We start from the raw sequence: 25,187 nt of genomic DNA on the forward strand, positions 1-25,187 counted from the left end.
AGGCTAGACTGCTGGTCTATTTTAATTTTGGTGAATTTGATCAGATCACATGGGCAGACAAAAACAACAGCTCTGCTGACATAGTGGATATGTCAGCCATACTCTATCCATAAATATGTGAACAGTTAGCATCAAAACCTCACCCTCATTGTAGAAATAAATTCATTGAACACATTATTATTATTACTACTATTATTATCCCACTGGCCAGCATATCGAGGGTCTCCAAGTGCCAGCTTCACTGGACAGATACAGTACTTGTGATATTTTCCAAAGCCAAATTTACATCATCCGCTGGTGGAGGTCTTCTTGCAGTTCTGGAAAAAATCTTCCACGCTTCAATCTGCTGGACCAAAGCAAACTCCCGCTTCTGCTTTGCCCCCATTATTAATAATAATCCTTCCCTGGAACCCACCACCTTTGACTATAGACCATAAATTAAGCTCATGAACAAACCACCCTGTATTATAGTGTACACTATATACTATATGTATACTGTATGTAATACTGCTCTGTATTCCGTTTGCACTTGCAGCACAGTGTACTGTACATTGCCCAACTGATTATTCTGCTATAATGTTGATAAATGTCAATAATTTAATACACTGTCCATAATCCTCAACCGTGTACATTGCTGCTCATAATGTCAATACCACACATTTATGGATATAGGAATTGCAGGTCTTGTTAACTGAACCAGATTGTCCATATAGGTTATATTGTTGATAACATAAGCCACAATGAACATATTTTGGACAGACCAGTTTTTCTATATTTTATTCAGTTATTTTTAACTGTTTAGTCTATTATGTATAGCACTGCACGTCAGAGGAATGCTATTTCAGGTGTGTTGTACGACATGTATGTATAACACATCTTACAAAAAGTTACTTGAGTTACTTTTGTTCGCAGATGATATTGTGATCTGCAATGAAAGCGGGGAGCAGGCGGAGGAACAATTAGAAAGATGGAGGTATGCACTGGAAAGTTGAGGAATGAAGATGAGCCAAAGTAAAACAGAATATATGTGCATGAATGTGAGGGGTAGAGGAGTGAAGCTACAGGGAGAAGAGATAGTGAGGGTGGATGACTTCAAATACTTGGGGTCAACAATACAGAGCAATGGAGAGTGTGGTAAAGAAGTGAAGAAATGGGTCCAAGTGGGGTGGAACAGTTGGCAGAAAGTGTCTGGTGTTCTATGCGATAGAAGAGTCTCCGCTAGGATGAAGGGCAAACTTTATAAAACAGTGGTGAGGCCGGCCATGATGTACGGATTCGAGACGGTGGAACTGAAGAAACAACAGGAAGCAGAACTGGAGATAGCAGAAATGAAGATGTTTAGGTTCTCGGTCGGAGTGAGCAAGTTGGATAGGATTAGAGGGACAGCCAAAGTTGGATGTTTTGGAGTCAAGGTTACTATCACACAAAGTCCTTTCGGCTTGTCCATCTTTTTCCATCCAAGCCAATGTCGTGCATCTTCTTCTTTAACTCCCACTGTCCTTATGTCCTCCTTAACAACATCCATCAACCTTTTCTGTGGTTCTCCTCTCACTCTATTGTCTGGCAGGTCCATCCTCAGCACCCTTCTACAAATATACTCACTCTCTCGCCTCTGGACATGTCCAAACCATCCAAGTCCGCTCTCTCTACCTTATCTCCAAAACATCCAACTTTGGCTCTCTCTCTAATGAGCTCATTTCTAATGCTATCCAACCTGCTCACTCCTCGCGAGAACCTCAACATCTTCATTTCTGCCAAATCCAGTTCTGGTTCCTGTTGTCTCTTCAGTGCCACCGTCGTTAATCCATACATCATTGCCGCCCCCACCACTGTTTTATAAACTTTGCCCTTCATTCTGGCGGCACAGTGGATCAGCTGGTAAAGCGTCGGCCTCACAGTTCTGAGGACCCGGGGTCGATCCCGGCCCCGCCATTGTGGAGTTGTCATATTCTCCCCATGCCTGCGTGGGTTTTCTCCGGGCACTTGAGTTTCCTCTCACATCCCAAAAACATGCAACATTAATTGGACACTCTAAATTGCCACAAGGTGTGATTGTGAGTGTGTCTGTTTGTCTCTCTGTGCCCTGTGGTTGGCTGGCAACCAGTTCAGGGTACCGTACCTCCTGCCCGTTGACAGCACTCCTGCGACTCTCATGAGAAAAAGCGGCAAAGAAAATGGATGGATGGATGGATGGATGGATGGATGGATGGATGGATGTCCTTCATCCTTGCCGAGACTCTTCTGTCACATAACACACCACACATCTTCCGCCAGCTGTTCCAACTGCTCTGACCCGTTTCCTCACTTCCTTACCACACTCACCATTGCTCTGGATTGCTGACCCCAAGTATTTGAAGCTGTCCACCCTCCTGATCTCTTCTCCCTGGAACCTCACTCTTCCCCCTCCAACCCTCTTATTCACACACTTATATTCTGTTTTACTTTGGCTAATCTTCATTCCTCTCCTTTCCAGGGCACACCTCCATCTTTGTAATTGCTTTCACGGCATATCACAATATCATCTGGGAAGTCCAAGGAGATTCCAGTCTCTATAGTTTCCACAGCTCTGAACATCACCTTTTTTTCTTAAAAATGGGAACTAACAGACTTTTCCTCCATTCTTCAGGCATCTTTTCGCCCCCTAGTATTTTTTTTTAATAAGTTGGTCAAAAATTCCACAGCCATCTCTCCAAATTGCTTCCATACCTCCACCGGTATGCCATCAGGGCCAACTGGCTTTCCATTTTTCATCCTTTGTAGTGCCTTTCTGAATTCCCCCTTACTAATCATTGCCACTTCACACTTGCCTCTTCAACTATTCATTCTCTCTCATTTTCTTCATTCGTCAACTTCTCAAAGTATTCTTTCCATCTATTTAGCACACTGCTGGCACCAGTCAACACATTTCCATCTCTATCCTTAATCACCCTTACCTGCTGCAAAAAACTTCCCATCTCTATCACTCTGTCTGTCCAACCTGTAGAGATCCTTTTGTCCTTCTTTTGTGTCCAACCTGGTGTACATGTCATCATATGCCTCTTGTTTAGCCTTCGCCACCTCTACCTTTGCCCTATGTCGCATCTCAATGTATTCTTTCGCCTTTCCTAAGTCCTCTCAGTGTCCCACTTCTTCTTCGCTAATCTCTTCCCTGGTATGACTTCCTGGATTTTGGATTTCCACCACCAAGTCTTCTTCTTCCCTTTCCTACCAAGTACTCTGCTGTCTGTCCCTCTGATCACCTCGCCTGTAGTAGTAGTCCAGTCTTCCGGGAGCTCTTCCTGTCAATCAAGAGCCTGTCTCACCTCTTTCCAAAAGGCCGCACAACATTCTTCCTTCCTCAGCTTCCAACACGTGGTTCTCTGCTCTACCGTTGTCTTCTTAAACGTCCTACCCACCACCAGAGTCATCCTACACACCACCATCCTATGCTGTCAAGCTACACTTTCCCCCACCACTACCTTACAGTCAGTAACCTCCTTCAGATTACATCGTCTGCACAAAATATAATCCACCTGCGTGCTTCTACCTCCACTCTTGTAGGTCACTCTATGTCCCTGCCTCTTCTGGAAATAAGTGTTTACTACTGTCATTTCCATCCTTTTTGCAAAGTCCACCACCATCTATCCCTCAAAGTTACTTTGCTGGATGCCGTACTTACCCATCAATTCTTCATCACACCTGTTTCCTTCGCCAACATGTCCATTACAATCTGCACAAATGACAACTCTCTCTCTGTCTGGGATGCTCAGAACTACTTCATCAAGTTACTTCCAGAATTTCTCTTTCAAGTCTAGGTCAGATCCTACCTGTGGAGCATAGCCGGTAATTGCATTATACGTAATACCCTCGATTTCAGATTTCAGCCTCATCACTCGATCTGATACTCTTTTCATCTCCAAGACATTCTTAGCCAGCTCTGCCTTTAAAATAACCCCTACTCCATTTATTTTTACATTTACTCCATGGTAAAATAATTTAAACCCTGCTCCTAAACTTCGAGCTTTACTAGCTTTCCACCTGCTCTCTTAGATGCACAATATATCAACCTTTCTCCAAATATTCATGTCAACCAACTCCTGAGCTTTTCCTGTCATAGTCCCAACATTCAAAGTCCCTACACTCATTTGTCGGCTCTGTCCATTCCTCTTCTTCTTCTCCCAACGAATTGATTTTCTCCTCTTCTTTGTCTTCGACCCAAAGTAGCTGAATTTCCACCGACGCCCAGCAGGTTAATGGTGACGGGGGAGGGGGTTGTTAACCCACGACCCCCCCACCCCCACCAAACCCCAGTCTGGTGGCCATCCGGCCCACCAAACGCAAGGCGTCTGGGTGGACAGGTCAGGAGGACGACCCGGACGCCAAGCACCAGGGTCCCCACGGGGCGATTCAGGCGGACGACCTCTGTGAGGAACCAAACGGCGAAGCAGGAACCAGGCCGAGGCAGGCAACTGCTCCGGACGAGAACCTGCCATGCCGTGGTTGCGAGACGAACAGGGACTGGTTGCCACCGAGGCTTGGTCAGGAGGCAGCCGTGGATTGGTCACCAACGAGGCCAGGTCCTGAAGCGGCTGGGAGCCCTCAGGAGCGAAGAGGATGATGCAGAGAAGAACCGCCACCATCACAGCCATCCCGAAGTCTCTTCAGCACCAGGGTGGCTCCACAGAACTCCCCAGCTCCTGTTGCCGTCGAGACAAGGGCGTGGGACGGCCCGGACCGGTCGCTGCTGGTACTCCTGGAAAGGAACGTGAGAAGGCGGCGGCGACATCGCCACCTCCTCCTGGACAGTAACGTGAGAAGGCGGCGTCAGTGCCACCTCCTCCTGGACAGCAACGTGAGAAGGCGGCGTCAGTGCCACCTCCTCCTGGACAGCAACGTGAGAAGGCGGCGTCAGTGCCACCTCCTCCTGGACAGCAACGTGAGAAGGCGGCGTCAGTGCCACCTCCTCCTGGACAGGAACGTGAGAAGGCGGCGTCAGTGCCACCTCCTCCTGGACAGGAACGTGAAAAGGCGGCGTCAGTGCCACCTCCTCCTGGACAGGAACGTGAGAAGGCGGCGTCAGTGCCACCTCCTCCTGGACAGGAACGTGAAAAGGCGGCGTCAGTGCCACCTCCTCCTGGACTGGAACGTGAGAAGGCGGCGTCAGTGCCACCTCCTCCTGGACTGGAACGTGAGAAGGCGGCGTCAGTGCCACCTCCTCCTGGACAGGAACGTGAGAAGGCGGCGTCAGTGCCACCTCCTCCTGGACAGGAACGTGAGAAGGCGGCGTCAGTGCCACCTCCTCCTGGACAGGAACGTGAGAAGGCGGCGTCAGTGCCACCTCCTCCTGGACAGGAACGTGAGAAGGCGGCGTCAGTGCCACATCCTCCTGGACAGCAACGTGAGAAGGCGGCGTCTGTGCCACCTCCTCCTGGACAACAACGTGAGAAGGCGGCGGCACCATCGCCACCTCCTGGACGGGAACATATGGACATGCCCGTCGCCGTTGGAGCAGGAACAGGGGACGACCGCGGGCCGGTCGCCGACGAAGCAGGAACGGGGAGCGATCGTGGGCCGGTCGCCACTGGTACTCCAGGGCACGGACGAGAAGCGGCTGCGGAGACGTCGCCACCTCCTGGACAGTATCGTGAGGCGGCATCGGGTCAGTCCCCACTGCCACGTGAGCTTGCAGTGCATTCGTTGAAACAGCAACGTGGGCGTGGTGGCGGATCCGTTTCCAGGGCGACGTGAACGAGAGTCGGCAGAGAGTCAGTCGAAATTGACACGGGGGTGTGTCTCGGGAGCGGGTCAGTTCCAACTGTCGCGTGAGCTCTGCTCGGACCAGCTAAAACTTCGACGTGGGAATGGCGAGGAGGCGGATCCCTTTCCACAGCTACGTGCGCTTGGCTAGGTGGCGAATCCGTTCCCACTGCGACGTGCACTTGGCAAGGTGGCGGGTCCGTTTCCACTGCAGCGTGCGCTTGGCGAGGTGGCGGGTCTGTTTCCACGGCGACGTGAACGAGAGTTGGCAGAGAGTCAGTCAAAACTGAGACGTGGGCGTGTCTCAGGAGCGGGTCAGTTCCAATTGCCACGTGAACCTGCGTCAGCAGCGAGTCAGTCGCAGTTGCGACATCAGCGTAGCTCGGCTGATTCGCCAATCCTTGCCGGACCTGGGCCGTGAGAGCCGCCAATTTGGCGCTCTGCTGCTCCATCTGCGCCCGCATTTTGCGGCAGAACGCCTCGTGATTTGGCGGCTCCTCTTCCCTCTGGGCTGGAAGCTTTGCCACCAGCTGCGGGTCTGCCGGTTTCGCCGTTGCCGGCGAGGAGTGGGAGGAAGGTGTCTTAGTTGCCGCGCAGCGGGAGGCACAAGGGAGTGCCCGGCCGGGGCGTCTCCCCTGGCCGCCACGCAGAGGTCCCGGGTAGATGGCCAAGCGGGTTCCCTCATACGGATTGGTGTACTTGGACCTAACGGGCATAGACGCTCGGGTGCTGGAAACGCGGGGAGGTGAAACAAACTGACTGGGATGAAAGACCGGGCAGAGATTCATAATCAAAATCATCGGAGTCGTACTCAGGCAGCCGGTCATACAAATCAAGGTCCTCCTCATATTCCGAAAAGTCAGAGTCTAGAAGAATATGAGTAGCCGGAGGGGTCGTGTTCGGGACGTATTCATACCTCGCTGGCGGAGCGTAAGACACGGAAGCGGAGGACATCAGGGAGCCTACCCGGATTGGGCAGGCTTGGTCCTCCGGCAGACGGTCTACCTTGCATCGGTCCCCGCGACCCCGGGTCTTTCCTGCTGGGTCCTGTTTAAGCCAGATCGTTCTGTCATGACCCATAGGAACGGGAGTAGGACCCAAATGCAGGACTCGGACGATGCAAGGTAGTTCGGGGAGAAACGCATGGCACATCAAATAAACAGCAATTTGAACTTATATTTACATTCACACCTATGTTGTGGGAATGTGGAAGGAAACTACAGTGCTTGGAGTAAAGCCACGGAAGCAGGTGGGAAACATTCAACAGGAAAGGCTGGGATTTAAACCTCAGTCCTCAGAATTGTGAGGGAGAAGCGCTAAACAGTCGTACACACTGCAGTTGAGACACAACTGTTGTTTCAGTATTCTCAATGCTGTAGTGTGTTCGGGAGTGGTGTGAGATTTTACTACTATGAAATATTTAGTCAACGTAATCCACTCAGCAATCCGCCAGTATCCGTAAACTGGGGACTATGGTATTGAAAAACGTCGACACGATACGATAGCGGCCTAAGAACAGTCACTGTTATGGTTAGTGGTTTGATGATGCGAGTGACGTAGAATAAAAAGTAGTCTGCGCACTCTGAATCCATTATGGACGCCACCATGGTCGACAGGCTCTGACTTCCGGTCAGGGCAAAAAGCATGGTAAACATACACACAATGTTATGGAAAACGATGCGATAATTCTAAAGAAATACTTGGGATGTTTTGGATCCCAAGAGACATGAATATATTCTAAACATTTGCAGCATGCCCAGGAAGGTTTAGAAGATACATTGACACATACATATGCAATAGGAGGGACAGGCCTTACCAAACGTCATCTGCCACGCCCACGTCTTATCTTAGTATAGCAGGCATTTCAATTGATATATTCCACAAATTACAAGGAATTTTTCAGACACTTTTTGTGTAACAGGATGTACAATCTTGGAAATATTATCAATAAATTCCACACATATATACACACTGTTAACCGTTCCTGCTCCGGTTGCCTGACCAAGGTCGGGAGACGCAGGGGATAAGTCTTCTCCTGGGCCGAGGTTATCCTCCTCGGGGTTAACTCCATTCTCGCATCGCACCTCCGAACCTCAATGGCGGGAGTAGTAATAACAGGGAGCATTGATTCGCTGTTATCGTCGCTTTATTGGCTCTTAGCACATAACACACATGCGCAGTCCATCTCACTTACACATCAATACACACGCCCACCTGCACCGAGCCCGCCGTTAAAACACCCACAACAACACATATTCAGTTGATACACTTTAATAGAGATCATTCTCTATGAACTTGAAAGCTGTCAAACATGAAGTGGTGTCTTTGCCTCCTTTTTGTCCTGTTTAATAAATGTCTAATTGGTAAACCTGACAGTAACCTTTAGTGTACACTTACACTCATTTATACACATATTGAGATACGTTTGTAAGATCTTTTATATTCAACAGTATAGGTGACTTGCATGTGACATCACATCAGTTTTGAATTTTTTCTGGCCGCCATATTGGGAGGTCTCATTTCGCTGGTTACATTAGATTACATAAGATGCTTTTTGACTTCTGAGACAATGGTGCACACGTGTTGTGTTATTGGCTGCTATAAAAAGTTCAGCAAAGAAGGGAACAGACGGTTTTTCCGATTTCCGAAAATAATTACGCACCAAGGACCCTAAAGAGAAGAAATGTCGAGCAAATGGCAAGCGAAGTGGCTCAGTAATATCTCGCATGCAGATCTCACTCACACTTCGCCAGGTTGATGATCAGGCCATGCTGCTCGAGTCTTGCGAAGAGGTCGCGGAGGTGCATCAGATGTTCATCCTCCGAGGAGCTGGCGACGAGGATGTCATCCAAATATACGAACACAAATGGTAAGTCCCTGAGCACAGAATCCATTTAACGTTGGAAAGATTGTGCCTCGTTTTTAAGACCAAACGGCATCCTCAGGAACTCGAACAGTCCAAACGGTGTGATTACAGCCGTCTTGGGAACGTCTGAGGGGTGCACGGGAACCTGGTGATACCCGCGCACCAGGTCGTCCTTGGAGAACAGGATTTTGCCCGCCAGGTGGGCCGAGAAGTCCTGAATGTGTGGAACAGGGTAGCGGTCGGGCGTAGTGGCGTCGTTAAGGCGGCGGTAGTCACCACACGGTCGCCACCTACCACTCGGTTTAGGGACGATGTGTAGCGGCGACGCCCACGGGCTATCCGAGCAGCGGACGATACCCAGGCGCTCCACGTTGGCAAACTCGGACTTAGCGACTGCTAGCTTCTCGGGGTCAAGCCGTCGGGCCCTCACGTGAATCGGGGGCCCTTGGTCTTAATGTGGTGCTCGACCCCATGTTTAGTCGTGGCAGAGGAGAAAGTGGGCCGTGTCAAGCCAGGGAACTCACCAAGGAGGAGCTGGTACTTGGTGCCATCCGAGAGCGAACTGGAGAGACCCCCATAAGTCGCCTCATTGCAGACGCAGGCAACCGTGGAGAAAGTCAGTGCTTCCACCAGACGGCCCCTCTTAACATCCACCAGAAGCCCGTGGGCACAAAAAAAAAAAAATCAGCACAGAGGGGAGGGAACGAGATATCGGCAGTGACAAAGTCCCATCTGAAGCACTGACTCCCGAAACACAAGTCCACAGTCCTTATGCCATAAGAGCGGATAGGGGAGCCATTAGCGGACACTAGGGGTGGCCCATGAGTCCCGCCAGCGGCGTCCTCCGCAGAGGCCGTCAGGACGCTCCTCTGGGCGCCGGTGTCACAAAGGAATTTGCGCCCGGAAAGGATGTCCTAGACGAACAGCAGCCGGCTCTTCGCCCCCACGCTCACAACCGCCGCGGAGCGCTGGCTTTGGCTTTTCCCGACGCATCGTAGTTGCAAGGGGCGCGGCACCTCTTTGCTTTGGCACCGAAACGGGTGTGGAAGGAGCACAAGTCTGTGCCAGCACGGCCGTCGGTGGCGATGGGGCCCCTGCTGGATGCCAACCCCGCGCCCGGAGGCGAGTAACTGCGCGTCGTGGCCAGCATCTCAGGGGAGAAGCGCTGGGTGGCCAGGAAGAAACGATCGGCCTCCTCGGACAGGGCCCGGGGTTCAGTGGCTGTACTGTTAGCGAGCGCAGTCTGAACATGCGGTGGCATGTGCCTGAGAAACACTTCCATGAAAATGAAATTGGGCTCTTCCATGCCCAGCAGGTTTAGCATCATTTCCATGAGTTCGGAAGGTTTGCTATTCCCCAGTCCATTAACAGCCAACAGACGTTGGGCACGCTCCGGCCGTGAAAGCTCAAAAACCTTGAGAAAGTGAACCTTGATTCCAGCATACTTATCTCGGGCCAGGGGAGAGGTGATGAAGTTCCCTGCTCTGGCCGCCGTTGAGCTCCCGAGGGCTGAGACAACGTGGTCATAACGCATGGAATCATCCGAGATCCCGCGGAGGGCGAACTGAGCCTCCGTCTGCGCAAACCACGCTGCCGCGGACGTCTCCCAAAACTCCGGCAATTTGAGGATGGCAGTTGCCATGTTCGCTTCAGTCTCGAAAAACGCCGGGACTGACGTCTGGGTCACCAGTGTAGCGCCGGAGAAAAGGAGTCGGTGGCAGAGTGTCGGACATAGGAACAAAACTTGTTTTATTGGCAGACATCAAAATACTACTCACATAACGGCGGGAACTCTGTGAACTGCCCACTCGGGAAGAGCAACAACAAAAACAGTCACCCCAACTCGAGGTCCCGCGGGTGAATTATGTAAACACCACAACAAGTTACTTACTCAACAATTAAAACCTTTTCTTCAGACAACCTTTTGCAGAGGACACTCTGAATCCACCTGCTTACAAAGTAATTGTAAGCCTCCAAGTAGTTCACAATGTTCGGGTATTCCACTCTCTGCCAACATTTTTCAGTCGCAAAATCAGCCTTTGATTGACTATACGGGTCCAGATCCTCACAAAAACTGATTTTCTGCCTGTAGTAGGGTTTCAGTTCAGCCGACAGATCCTCGAAATACTTGGAAAACGCCATAGAGAGTGCAGATACAATGAACCCGATGCAGGTATGTAGACAAACTTTAAGAACTCTTTACAACCTCCTAAAATGGCCGACACACAACAAAAATCTTACCCACAATGCACTTTGCACTCTGAAGTTGTGCAAGTGACCTATACAACCTGGGATACATAATAATTGTGATAAAATGTGATTCTGAAATATATACTGTATCAGTGACAGTGATATCCAAGAATTGTGATCAGGCTGTGATACATGCCAGTGATACTGAAATATCAGTGACTGTGATATAAAATAATTGTAACGATTGTGATATACACTTGTGATACTGAAATATATTAATCAGCGTTAGAAGCCTCTTATACACGTAAATCTAATGCTCCAAACACATTAATCTGCACTGTAATGATATACTTTCCACATTCATAATTATAATCATTAATTATGAAGGTTAAACTGAAACACTTTCCGGGAAAAGTGACATCTATGCGACCGCCTGCACGGTTTTGACAGCCAACAGCGCAACAAGAAATAACCATATTGACACCAAGAAAAGCTAAACCTCACATATTCCAACTACATTCGATGTTATTATGGTTCACAATGTACAATTGTAACGATGTCAAAGGACGTCAACTTTCACGTGAAATTGTATCCAAAGCAATGTTTTGCCCTGACCGGAAGTTGAAGCCAAATTACCAAGTGCAATCGGTCTGCGCGCAATTCAGTTTTTATTCTACGCCATTGGTCCAATAAGAATGAAAGGGTCGTTTTACCACAAGACGTTCAAGTTACATCGGATAACTCGCAATTTCCAGGTCCGTTGTGATTTCCACGCAGTTTCCGGGCGGGAGACGCACTGGCCTCGGTACACGCGTCGCTGCACTCTGAATGGCTGTCGTTTCTATGGAGACCACACCCACTGCTTCCAGATGGGAAAATAAGAATGTGTGAGTTAAGTGTGGCGGCGTTTATATTTACAACGAAACCTTACTCACACCAATCGATACTACACCGGTTTAAAACCTCACCGTGACAAAAAAAAAAAAAAAAAACTCCAAAACGTTTTAGCCAATCATGTTAAAATGAGGCGTGTCCTGCCTAGAACCTCCGTGGGAATCTTGACAACGCTTTGCGTCTTGGCAAAGCGCAAAATACTGGTGAAAAATACTACAGGAAAAGGTGAATACGCCGGGGGGCAAGCACGCAAATTAGTGAATCCTTTCTTCGGATAATTCAAGGTAACGTTAGCCGTCATTTACTGTTGTTCATTGACCGCCATTAGTGTTGGGTTGTGAACTTCAGCTACACTTTAACGTAACTTGAACACTGAATGTACATAATAGGTGTGGTGAATGAGCCCAGCTAACTGCGACGCAGCTAGTCCGTTAGGTGGAGATGAAGCTTGGTTAACTTGCAGCTCAAACGTGATATGATTTCGTTTAACGTGCTAGAATAACATTGAATGTAGCATGGCGGCTTCGTCCTACTGTGTTGTTATGACAGGCGCATCTTATCAGTCGATAGAGGCTTTTTCGAGGAGGCAGAAACGCCTTTTGGGAGCTGCTGCAGCAGCATACACCGGACGTGATAAAACGTGTGCACTGTTTAATGGTGCAAGGACAGGCATCGTTACCTTCCTGCTCGAGTCGCGTCACAGCCCTGGTCATCGTGATCAGAAATTATATGATAAGAGGATTAAATATTTTAAAAACTATAAATTGTTACTATCCGAAGCGACATTTCAGATAACAACCTCAAGAGTCATAGTTACATCTGAATAGTTTGACTTACTTTTACTGCGATTGGCTGGCAACCCGTTCAGGGTGTACACCGCCTCCTGGCCGGTGATAACTGGGATAGGGTCCAGCACTATCGTCACCCTTGTGACGGTTCAGAAAATGTATGGATGGATTTCCTTTCAATACATCTGCAACAGAAGTGCGATTATTTCAAATTTCTGCATTATAAATTTCTTAAACCAAGGCAAATTACGTCAATATTTATGTGCTAAATTTTTATGTGCTAAATTTGATTGCGTATATCTGCAACAGAACTACTGTTGGCGGATGCTTTTTTTCCTCCCCATATTAGTTTAATTTTGGATACTGAGAATGTTGGTTAACCAAATAAAGGCTGGAGACGATGAACAGTTTCTTCTAAGAAATTCCTTAGAGAATATTCCAGGCACTTATGAGTTACAGACAATGGCTGTAGAGAACAGATCACAAGTGCGAAGGTACTCAGAAAGCACACATCCTTTAACTTGTCAGAAGGGCGGACCATGAGCTGTATCAAACTTGTGGCATCACATCAAGGCTTCCCACTTAGACAAAAGGTTTCTGTCTCAACCGGTTCTAGCTGGCAATGGATTATTACAAAGTTTCTATTATACCATTCAGCAAGGACCTTAGCTACATGCTGAGATGCATGATATCACTCAAAGACACATCTGGCTACAGAACATGTCATCTGAGATGACACCTGTGGTGACCTCTAACGGGACAAGCTGAAAGGAAAAGAAGATCTGTAACAGAATTAGTAACTGGACATGGACATGTTGTGAATATTTACATTAAGATTCTGAGTAGCCCAAATTCCAGTTACCAGGCATGTGATTTTTTCCGTTTATAGACGGAATTTTTAAATTGCATAGATAAACGTTTTTTTCCCCCGTTTTTCTGCAATATTACGACCGTAAACGTGCCAGAATCCACACTCGTTCATTTTCCAATCCAACTTTTGTAAGCGAGGTGGAAAATTTGATACACGTCTGTCGATTGAAATGTGTTCCTCCTGACTAATGAAAACACTTGTTGTATGAAGACCAAAGAACTCACCAGGGAAGCCGGATTTGGATACCAAAAGATTCCCCAAGCTTTAAACATCTCAAGGAGCACTGTGCAAGCAATCATATTGAAACGGAAGGAGTATCAGACAACTGCAAATCAACCAAGACCCAGTTGTCCCTCTAAACTTTCACCTCAAACAAGGAGAAGCCTGATCGGGGATGCAGCCAAGAGGTCCATGATCACTCTGGTTGAACTGCAGAGATCTACAGCTCAGGTGGGAGAGTCTGTCCATAGGACAACAATCAGTCGTGCGCTGCACAAATCTGGCCTTATGGGAGAGTGGCAAGAAGAAAGCCATTTCTAAGAGATATCCATAAAAGGTCTCGTATAAAATTTGCCACAAGCCACCTCGGAGACAGGTCAGATGAAACCAAAGTCGAACTTCTTGGCCACAATACAAAACGATATATTTGGTGTAAAAGCAACAGAGCTTATCACCCTGAACACACCATCCCCCACTGTCAAACATGGTGGTGGCAGCTTCATGGTTTGGGCCTGTTTTTCTTCAGCAGGGACAGGGAAGATGGTTAAAATTGATGGGAAGATGAATGGAGCCAAATACAGGACTATTCTGGAAGAAAACCTGTCGGAATCGGCAAAAGACCTGAGACTGGGACGGAGATTTATCTTCCAACAGGAGCATGATCCCAAAACATAAAGCCAAATTTACAATAGAATGGTTCCATGGTGGAGATTATCAAGGAAGAGGCAAAACTACAAAACATTATTATACGTTTTATTTTATTATAATGGTGCTTATGTCTGGAAAATCTAAATCTATTGTCAGATGCTTTTATTTATTAAATGTTATCATACGTCAAATTGATTTGACACAAGTGCTGTTTACATTTCATTAGTAATGCTCAATTCTGAGAATGAAAATATTGTAGTCTTCCTCTCTTCCACTCACTCAACCAATAGCCCACTACAATTCAAATAAGCCCAACCCATTCCTCTCCTCTGACTATATTCTCTCTCTCTCGCTCTCTCTCTGTGTGTGTTCTTTCAACCTCCCATATTTCTTCTTACCAAGATAAAAGTTTAAATAGTAATAGAGTTCGATTGAAAGGTTGAAGTACAGGATAGAAGGTGACTGGTGGACAATCATTTTGTGGAGGAATGGAAAACCGTTGTGGTTTTGTTTGTAAAAACCCTCATGTGAGTTATAAAAAAATTTTCTGTTTCCTCTCGAATGTATTTTTAAATTTTTTTTTTTTTTTTTTTTTTTTTTGGGTTTGCCTTTCTGCCATCTCTCAATATCTCAATCTTCTGTCTCTCCTGTCGTTTTTTTTTTTTTCTTTTTGCGTTCATACCTTCCTTCACACTGCAATGCCAAGTTCTTGGCTGCTAGTTCTGTAATGCTAAGAAATTATATCCTGCTGAATGTGAGACTGGCTCCATCACATGCTTAGTTAATTTTTTTTTTTTTTTTTTTTTTGTGCGTGTTCATGTGATGAATCTTGACACTCAATTGCTTTTAATCTGCGCCTTCATGTTTCATCACATTATAGTACACTGGTCGCGCAACTCTAAATAGGGACTTGCTTGTATACTGTAAAAATAAATGACTAAATAAAACCACAGTTCAGAAATCTGCGAAATACCATGTGGTGAAAACGATGAACGATATAACGGCAGTTCACTCCAGGTGTTAGTGAAGTAGATTATCCTGGAGGACTTAAAAAAAAAAAAACTGCCCCACTATAACTGGTATGTCAGTCCAGATTGTCTCCAGTCACAACAGATAGTCAAGGCAAAGTCGATAATTTTATTTTCTTTCTCGAGTGAGATTTCAGTGTGCATGTTTCTTTCACTAGTGGCTAATCTGTCAGTGGCCATAACATGATGAAAACAAACTTTCTCTGTTGATTCAAATGCCACCAAGGACACTGGAGTGTTTGCTGAAGTAAAAGTTAATATGATTTGAAGGTGGTTGCAAATGTACAAACCTCTATTATTTGTTTAGTAGTGTGTTCAGTCAAAAGTGATTGTGTATTGAGCCCGTATTTAGTAAAAATATTTTGCTGTAAAATCAAACACCTTATCTTAAGACTGTTAAAAATTGATCTTGTCCTCAACATCTCATTAGATTGGATTAGAATCTTTCTCATTAAACTAAAGACCAAAGAAGAATGTGTCGATAGTTAAATTGAAATTACAGATGTAGTGCCAAAAGTTATTTACTGACATTGGTTTTCAGAAGTGTTCCTCAGCCCATGTGGTGATATCCTTTATTTACACCAGTAGTTTTCAAACTGGGGAGAGAGAGGGCCGTATGACAGGAGGGTACAAATTGTTTCAGGCTCCCCCTGTGTTTACAATTTTCACTTTTCTCCAAAAAGAGGGACAGGCCCACAAAAGTTTGAAAAACACTGATTTACACATTGATTTTTTTTTTTTGTTTTTTTTTTTTAAATCCAGTGAGCAAAGGTCACAGGCATTCAATGTTAGTTTTCGGGTTTTGCCGCGTACATGCAGAGATTTCTCGAGATACTCCAAACGTTTTGATATTATGCACAGCAGATGATGAAATCTCTAAATTCCTTGCAACTCTACAATGGGGAACATTGTCCTTAATCTACTTGACTTTTTTCTCATCCACTTGTTCACAAAGAGGTGAACTTCGCCCAGTCTTTGCTTTCTTTTCAAAGACTTAGCAGTTCAGGCAAGCTCCTTTTTTACCCAATGGTGGCACTCACCTGTTTCCGTATAGACTGTTCACATGTGGGATGTTCCAAACTGGTGTTTGTTGAGCATCCTTCAACTTGCTCACTCTTTTTTTTCCACCTGTCCCAGCTTTTTGGGAACGTGTTGCAGCCATAAAATTCAAGGCTAGTCATTATATAAAGTATAATCAAGTTTATTAGACGATCGGGATTTTTGGGGCCAAGCACTAATCAGCAAGTTTTTCAAAAAGATCACTGATAGGATCAAATGACTGAGCAATATGTATTTTAAATGAGCAGTTCATTTACTATATACTACTTAAAGTATGTGCCTTGGCTCAAAAAATGTTGGAATTCGCTACACTATGCCGATTTTACCGACCCGATCCAATCTGCTGATAATTGACATTTCTTGCTGATTGACAGATCGTTTTTGATGTCACAATTCATCAATCGATTAGTGACATCGTTGATCGGCTCCATGAAAGACATTTACTCCGTGTCGCCGTCCTACACACGATATCTGGATCCAAAAGCCAGTTAATTTTTATAGAGTAGTATTTGTATACTTTTTGATGTCTTTTGACACAGAAATGTAAATATCTAATAGCCAATAAAGTTATTTAAAAAAACAACAACATTGGCTCCATGGGAGAGAGAAGACTGCTGACATGTCATGTGTGGATCAGACTACAAAACAAATTTACTCTTTCACGATTGGACTATGTCAGACTACTGCAATGAAATCTGGTCGTCAGATACCACCACAACCCGTTTTTTTATGATCAATGGGCTTTTATCTGGTCAAGTCAAATCTGACTACATACACTCGGTACTGTGGAGTGACAACACGATTGGATGTAAGGCTTGCTTGAAGTATGCAAAGAAAATTATGTACTCTCCCAAGCTATTGCTAGCGCTCGTGGTTTTGTTGTGTGTACATCCATAACATCACAACATGACGGAAGTAATGGTTGCTATCCATCCATTTTCTAAGCCGCTTATCCTCACGACAGTCGTGGGACTGCTGGAGCCTATCCCGGCTGTCGTCGGGAAGGAGTCGGGGTACACCCTGAACTGGTTTCCAGCTAATCGCAGGGCACACAGAGTGACAACAGTCCCACTCACAATCACACTTGGGGGCAATTTTGAGTCTCCAATTAACGCATGTTTTTGGATGTGGGAGGAAACCGAAGTACCTGGAAAAAACCCACGCAGGCACCAGGAGAACACGCAAACTCAACAAATGCAGGCTGGGATTTAAACCCCAGGCCTCAGAACTATGAGGTCAACGCCCTAACCACGGTTTTGCCAATTTGAATTGTAATTTAGTTTTTTTTTCATTATTATTGGTGTTGATGCTGTTGTTTAAAAATCAGAAGTTAATCACTATATTTGCTTCGCTATATTTACTTGAATTACTTCGAGTAATTATTTCCCTGAGATCAAGAGAACAGTGTTCCGCAGGCGTACTGGAGCCTATCCGAGCTCTCGTTGGGTTAGAAGCAGGGTACACCCTGTACTCGTTGTTAACCAATCAAAGGGCACATATAAACTTCAATTAACCTACCATGCATGTTTTGGGGATGTGGGAGGTTCTTGGAGCATGCAGGCACGGGGACAACATGCTAGCTCCACACAGGGCAGAATCCCTGTCCTCAGAACTGTGAGGCAGATGTGTTAACCAGTTGTCCACCCTGCCGCCATTTTCTAGAATTTCCCAAATACATAAATAAATATATATGTGTGTGTGTATGTATGTATGTATATATTTATTTATTTATTTATTGAGCAAAATCTCTAAATTTGAGTCTTGATAAAGTATGTGATTTTGAAACCTCAAATGTGTAGAAATCCACTAATATAGAGAAAATCGCTTGAGCATTTACCACCTCTCACAGTTTCTGTTTTTGATTCACATCCCTAGTTGATATACAAAATGACATCATCGTTTGGATAACTATGGCTTTTGATACACATGACCTACGTAAGAACTTACAAAGGGATGTTGAAACATGTTACGCACCTCCTAACGCCATTACACACCTAACACCATTGTCCGGTTATTACTCAAACGATCACTACTTGGAACGTTAACCTAAACGCTATGTTTTGTTATGGCAAATCTTATCAGGGGCTGTGGAGCCGGTGGAACCTGTTCTATTGTCTATAACGGGGTTAGTATTTCTTTTGCAGTTTCTGTGTACGTGACTGTACAGTACAAACTAAACAGTTCAAATGGAAAGTATTCTTCAATATATAAATGTATAAAATGCAGTTTTTAGATGGTGATTGTATTTATTAACAAAAAATAACTGCAACAATCCCTAACCTTGTGTGGAAAAAGTAATTCCACCTAAATAAAAAAAAAAAAAAAAAAGGTTAGGGCGTCTTCAGCAGCAACAATCAAGCCTTTCTATAACTGGCAAAGAGTCTTTCACATCTCTGTGGAGGTATTTTGGCCCACCCCTTCTTGCTGAGTTGTTGTTATTCAGCAACACTGAAGCATGGGTGGTCTTTTTGAGGTCATGCCACTGCATTTGAATAAGATTCAAGGTCAGAGTTTGACAAGGCCATCCTGAAACCTTGTCCTACAACACACTACAAATACAGCAAAGGACTTCATCTGGGGAAAGTGTGCAAGGTATTAGACTGCAGAGGTCAATCACTGGACGTCAACCCAATAGAGTATGGATTTTACCTCTTGAAGAGGAGATTGAAAGGAGAACCCCCCGAAATAAACAATAATTCAAAGAAGCTGCAGTAAAGCCCTGGAAAAGCATTTTAAATGACGAATGTAACAATGTTGAAGTCAGTGGGTTGCAGGGTTGACGTTGCTATTGCAAGTAAGGGTTATGCCAACAAGTATTAAATGTCATTCACTTGAATTGGATCATGTCTGTTCCAATTCTTTTGCTCGCTTTAAAAGGGGGTGGCTTCAAACAAAAGGTGCTTTGTCCTGAGTTGTTTAACATCAAGATGAAAATACCATCAAATAAAAGCTGGTATTCTGAACTTTTGTCTATTTATCTTTTGATCTCTCAACCCCAGATGTCTTCACTGTACAACAAAAATAATGGAACTGACTTTGCTGTTCCAATACAATTGGAGAGGACTGTACATTTGTTTGATAATGGGGAAACTACGCAAAATGTTGTTGTTGTTGTTGTTGTGACCGTGGTAACGAGTGTATCCTCTCATTCATTTCATAAAGCCCAGTGATCGTAAATGACGTCATAAGACACCCTACAAGGTTTAAAGTAACTTGCTTTTGATTGCGACACGGAGTGAATATCTTTTGCTGAGCTGATCAATGATGTCATTATTTTCGTAAGGTAAATTATGACATTAAAGATAAGTATAAAATGTTCATTCTAGGCTCTTACCCATCAAGCCGATCAAATTGGTATAAAGTCTAATTTACACCGCTATATATATATCTCACAGGTTTTTTTTTTCATTTACTTTTTCCCTCCCAATATCATACAGCCCTTTAATGGAGGTCACATATAACCCCCCCCCCCCCCCCATCCATTTCGAAAGTCTAGCTCAGTTTGAGCTTTGGGCTTTTGAATCTTCACATTGCCTGATAACTCTATGCATAATTTCCACATTTGTTTTTTTTAAGAATTGTAATACCACACTTCCAAACACTTTACTGTATCTTGCTTAGCTACCTGTACTTTTGTGTTTATGTCCTAAATGTATATTTTGTCACAGTGTCTTGTTTGCTGTAGTAATACAGTGGCTCCAACAGGAACAACTTCCCAATTTTTTAACACACAGAACTTGGTCAAGAATAATTATTCTGATTAAGTGTGAAATTAATATGTTCAAAACACATGAACAATTTACACAGATTCAAGGATACATTTTTTTTTCTAGGAACTTTACTACAAAATGATGCAAAGCAGTGAAAAGCTGAAAAGGGAAAAGATGGACAATCTCAATCAGGTGTGACTTTGCCATATTTGGAATAATTGACTAGCAAATTTCACATTCAAACAGCAAAGTGCTTACCCGAGATATGGAAAGATTTTATGACAGTAGTGTGCAAGAGACAAAAATTGTCTTGTAGTCTGATCTAGGCATTACACAAAAGAAATGGTTAACAAGCAGCACAGTACCTCATTTTGGAAATAACCAGTCATTGTCATGACGTCATCTAATTAGGAGGACAGTATCTCTGTCATTGCCGCTTTGACCTATATTATGTTACAACAGATGCTCGTATTGCATGAAAACTCATTCATTCATTCACCCTCACCTTTTGATGCATTAATAACTAATATGATGTTTATTGCTGTCACACTTGCTTTGGTATAGTGTAAGGAGAGGCTAAGGGTGTGTGTGGCAACATGCAACAGGGCAGACTACTCGAAGCTGGCCCCGATCATGTTTGGGATCAAATCCCACCCTGATGAGTACGACCTGGATGTAGTGGTGCTTGGTTCGCATCTTATTGATGACTATGGGTAAGATACACATGCAACTGTCCAGATACACCTACTAAAGTACATGGTATGTGGCTGTGCTTTAAAAAATCACAAACAATTGTAAAAGCTACATCACGCTAACAGAACCACCAAATTAATAAGTACAGTAGAACCCTCCTATTCTGTCAGGACACTGGATGAACTGGCAGTCGTGGATAGGATTAGCCGTGGTTCGCTGAGCTGTTATTGAGTTGTTTCCGGTTTTAATTCTATGTTCAATCGCTGTTTGGCATCATTATCATGAGCCAAAGCAGCCATGGGAGAAGACGATGTTGTGATTTTTGTCCTGCTGACTGACAATCACAAATCTAATACGGAGCGCTGTGATTTTATCCCACTGCCAATTACAAATCAAACACAGCTACTGTTAGCTTTGTGACTAGATGAGATATCTGCTATGTAAATTTTGTTGAGCAGACAGCTACATTAGTATTTTTTTTTTTTTTGTGTGGTTACAGCCGACATTAAATGTTGTGTCAACTAAATAGATAACACTGTACAAAAAATGTCACACATTCTGTATCCAGTATTTTGGCACAAACATATATATATTTTAAAAAATCACATTTTTTTCTAGATTACAGGAAATCACGATAAGACAATGAATAATGGAGGAGCTTCAAATATGTGGTGGTCCAGTGAACAATCTAGTCATTTAATTTTGATCATTTTTTCTTTTCTTTTCTACTCACTGTGTCAAAGGAACACTTTTCGTATGATTGAGCAAGATGACTTTGACATCAGCTCCAAACTGCACACAATTGTAAGGGGGGAGGATGAGGCAGCCATGGTGGAGAGTGTTGGGCTTGCTCTGGTCAAACTTCCAGATGTCCTACAAAGACTACGGCCGGATATTGTCATTATCCATGGAGATCGTTTTGATGCACTGGCTCTTGCAACTTCTGCAGCACTGATGAACATTAGAATACTTCACCTAGAAGGAGGAGAGGTGAGATGCTACCCTTTTTCGCTACGTCCCGTCCACTGCTCCACTGAAGCTATTTGAAAAAAAAAATATTAACACTTGAGTAAAGTTTGATCCCCACCTTGTCTAAAATAAGTGAAGATTTGTAATGACATCCAATCCGTGACAATCCTTCAAAGTACACTACCCACATAGTGTCCTTGTCCATGGAAATTCCGTGATGGTATTTCTGGGATTGTTTCCAGCAGTGCTGCACAATTACAAAAAAAAGCCACTTTGTTTTGAATTTAAGATGTGACCATTGCTAAATTTGAAAAGTAATTTTTAGCAGTGCTGGCAGACTGACAAAATATTTTATATTATTTACTCTATTACAAAACAAAATGATCTCAGTGTGTTAACTAAAGAATTCTGAGTATTTTTCCTAGTATTCCATTTTGGTTGGATATTACATACATGATGCGCAACAAACTGAATAACTGGTTTCGAATTCAGAAGTCACAAAAAAATGAACAATGACTTATTTTATTTGTGAAGGGTCATTGGTAACAAATTGTGCTTGCAGTCCCTAAACATTATTAAAGGTAAAGAAAGTTGCCATTTTGATATTTCAGCAGCAAACATGATTTGTTTTTGTGGCTGCTTAAAATGATGGTGGGATCTGATCCCTGGGCCATGAGTTTGACAAACCTGTACATAACATCAAGTCTCCTCTGTGCTAATTTCCCAGGTTAGCGGGACAATTGATGACTCAATCCGCCACGCCATCAGTAAACTGGCCCATTACCATGCCTGCTGCACACGAAGAGCAGAGCAACACCTCATATCCATGTGTGAAGACCATTCTCGTATCTTGCTGGCTGGCTGTCCCTCCTATGATAAGCTGCTATCACCTCATAACCAAGACTATTTGGATATCATCAAGAGCTGGTTGGGTATGTCAGAAAGGCCTAATATAACTGTTGTAAGAGAGCAGTAGAACGTCATGTACAAAACAACTCAGTTCATTTATTTTTTTAAAATATTGTACATTCCTCAGGCGACAATGTGCAGGATCATGACTACATTGTGGCTTTACAGCACCCAGTCACCACTGATATTCAGCATTCTATTAAGATCTATGGACTCATGTTGGATGCACTTGTCTCCTTCAAGAAAAGAACCCTCATCCTCTTTCCCAACATTGATGCTGGTTAGTATTGTGGGATATTATTCATTATATTTACATTGTATTTACTGGTACATTTTTTCTGGGTCAATTCAAGCCTGCCACATCACTTGTCAAAGGTTGAGTCTCACTAAAGTTCTTCTACACACTTTGAAGCATACAGTGGTTAATTTATCGGGCACAGTCATGCTGGAGCAGTAAAGGGCCTTCAGTAAATATTTTCGACAAAATAGGAATCGTCTGTACGTCTCGGGATGCTGATATGGGTATAGCTAAGGGATAATTCGAGAATTTGACATACTTTAATATTTCTCTTGTATACAGGAAGCAAAGAAATGGTCCGTGTAATGAGAAAAAAGGGCATTGAGCAGCATCCCAACTTCCGGGCAGTGAAGCATATTCCCTTTGAGCAGTTCATTCAACTAGTGTCCCATGCCGGCTGCATGATTGGAAACAGCAGCTGTGGTGTGCGAGAGGCCGGGGCCTTTGGCACGCCGGTCATCAACCTGGGAACAAGACAAACAGGCAGAGAGACAGGCAAGAAGTAGCCTCCAGCGACCCCTACTGTGCATATTTGGCCATAGCATTTACATTACAATACGCTGTCAGTATTATTTCTTCCCTCTGCTAGGTGAAAATGTTCTTCATGTTCGGGATGCCGACTCGCATGATAAGATCTACCATGCTCTGCAGCTGCAGTTTGGAAAGAGATACCCCTGGTAACAATACATTTTCATTGAAAACATTCCAGTCCAATATTTGTTACAGAATTTTTAGAATGCTTGTCAGAGACTTAGACCACTTTACTGTCTCTGTCAGCGTTGGAGGGGAAGGTTTAATGATAAGTTCTGCTCCAATACTTTTTATCAAATATATAAAACGTACTGGGTATGGACAGTTTTCAGACCCCCTTAAAATTTTTCATATTATATTGCAGCCACTTGATAAATTCTGCTTTCACGAGCGGACCCATGTTGCGGCACTAACACAAGTAAGAGTAACGCCCCTCCCATTCTCTCAAGACGTCTCTTGTTTTGTGTGGTCTTGACATTAATTTACGTGTTTATTTCATAAACGTTAACTAAACGACCCTGCTCCACAACCACCGCTATTCACCCGGAAAGAGGAAATGGAAGTTAACCCACGGAGCATGTACGAAAGCACATGTTCAGAACTGCTTCACGTTAAGTGAGTGTGTTTACGTTGAAAGTCACAACATTATGAGGCATGTCAAAGGAAATTCAGTTAAACTAGGGGTGCTCATTGTGTCGATCGCGAGGCAGTGTGACGGCGTAAAAAAAAAAAAACATCATCAGACTGTCATCCACTCCGTCACTTGATTCAGGTTTGGCCAATACGTCGAGCACATGCACATCAAGGCGCCTTCTAGGAAGCCGGCCTCCTATTTACGGCAGTCCCATGGTGCGTGCCCCCCCCCCACACACACACACAAGATGTCACAAATGCCGACAGGAATGTTTGTGCCAATGTATCGCAAGCTTGTTGCCACTAACGCCGATTCGTTGAACTAAACTTTCAGCATCTTCAAAACATTGCGAGTATAAACTGTTCGTGTTTATTCCATGACAGGCCAATGCAATTAAATTTTATTCAGATAGTTTGTCAGATCAAGAATTTTTATTGATGAAAAATGTTAAATACGTTTTATGTCATGTTCTACTAATATCAGTTGAAATTGGAAATTATTATTTCTGAGTTTGAAATTTTAGTTATATATTTATTTTATTTTTGATTTACAGTTATGTTATATTAATCCAGTAAGTAATTTTAAGGGCATCCCTAATCACACCCGCAGCTTTATCTGCGAGCATGACTGACCACACCTGTACATTTTTCAAGTGTGTGAGTGATATATATATATATATATATAATATATATATATATATATATATATATATATATATATATAATTTTAAAGGCAACTGATTATACTATTTGTATTACTAGATCTATATCTTAGTGAGCAATGTGGTTGAGTGTATCAGTACAACGCGATGTAACAAGTTTGACGTTTGAGACTTAAACATTAATAGTAATTACTACAGATCAACTTCTTTAACATGTTTTGCTGTAGGGTGTAGAAATTGTAGGATATATTTCCGTGTATATTCTATATCTATACTATAATATGTATAATGTGGGGGAAAAGGACAATTTTAGTTGTCTTTTCACTGAATAGTTCACTTCATTCATTTGTCTTGAGATAAGATGGGATATTTTAAGCATATTTTAATGACAAATGTGATTTTGTGCCATCCAGTGATAGGGGTATGGAGGGCAAAAAAATCTGGCCTTGGCCCTTGGGGAGCTTCTGCCCAATTTTTTTTTGG

General features: G+C 44.0%; 2 protein-coding genes across 6 annotated transcripts in view; one reads left to right on the plus strand and one right to left on the minus strand.

Annotated features, from left to right (window-relative positions):
• cplx2a (complexin 2a) overlaps positions 1-12,620 on the minus strand; it is a 55,716-nt gene extending 43,096 nt beyond the window's left edge. Inside the window, exon 1 of one of the 3 annotated variants that reach the window (XM_061829630.1) lies at positions 12,524-12,620. The gene's annotated coding sequence lies outside the window, so the exon portion shown is untranslated. Of the gene's footprint in view, positions 1-10,493; positions 11,712-12,523 lie in introns of those variants that run through there. The other 2 variants (XM_061829628.1, XM_061829629.1) reach the window with 2 other exon arrangements.
• The window catches only part of gne (glucosamine (UDP-N-acetyl)-2-epimerase/N-acetylmannosamine kinase), a 30,428-nt gene continuing 17,034 nt past the window's right edge, over positions 11,794-25,187 (plus strand). For 2 of the 3 annotated variants that reach the window (XM_061829625.1, XM_061829627.1), the window contains exons 1-8: positions 11,837-11,970; positions 20,133-20,201; positions 20,574-20,722; positions 21,446-21,692; positions 22,399-22,603; positions 22,708-22,860; positions 23,161-23,373; positions 23,468-23,555. In XM_061829625.1, coding sequence (XP_061685609.1) covers positions 20,148-20,201; positions 20,574-20,722; positions 21,446-21,692; positions 22,399-22,603; positions 22,708-22,860; positions 23,161-23,373; positions 23,468-23,555 — 1,109 coding nt within the window. In that variant the 5' untranslated portion in view covers positions 11,837-11,970; positions 20,133-20,147. Of the gene's footprint in view, positions 11,971-20,132; positions 20,202-20,573; positions 20,723-21,445; positions 21,693-22,398; positions 22,604-22,707; positions 22,861-23,160; positions 23,374-23,467; positions 23,556-25,187 lie in introns of all 3 variants that reach the window. The other variant, XM_061829626.1, reaches the window with a different exon arrangement.

Source organism: Syngnathoides biaculeatus, chromosome 9 (genome assembly GCF_019802595.1).
Source record: "Syngnathoides biaculeatus isolate LvHL_M chromosome 9, ASM1980259v1, whole genome shotgun sequence".
In the NCBI taxonomy this organism is placed as follows: domain Eukaryota; kingdom Metazoa; phylum Chordata; class Actinopteri; order Syngnathiformes; family Syngnathidae; genus Syngnathoides; species Syngnathoides biaculeatus.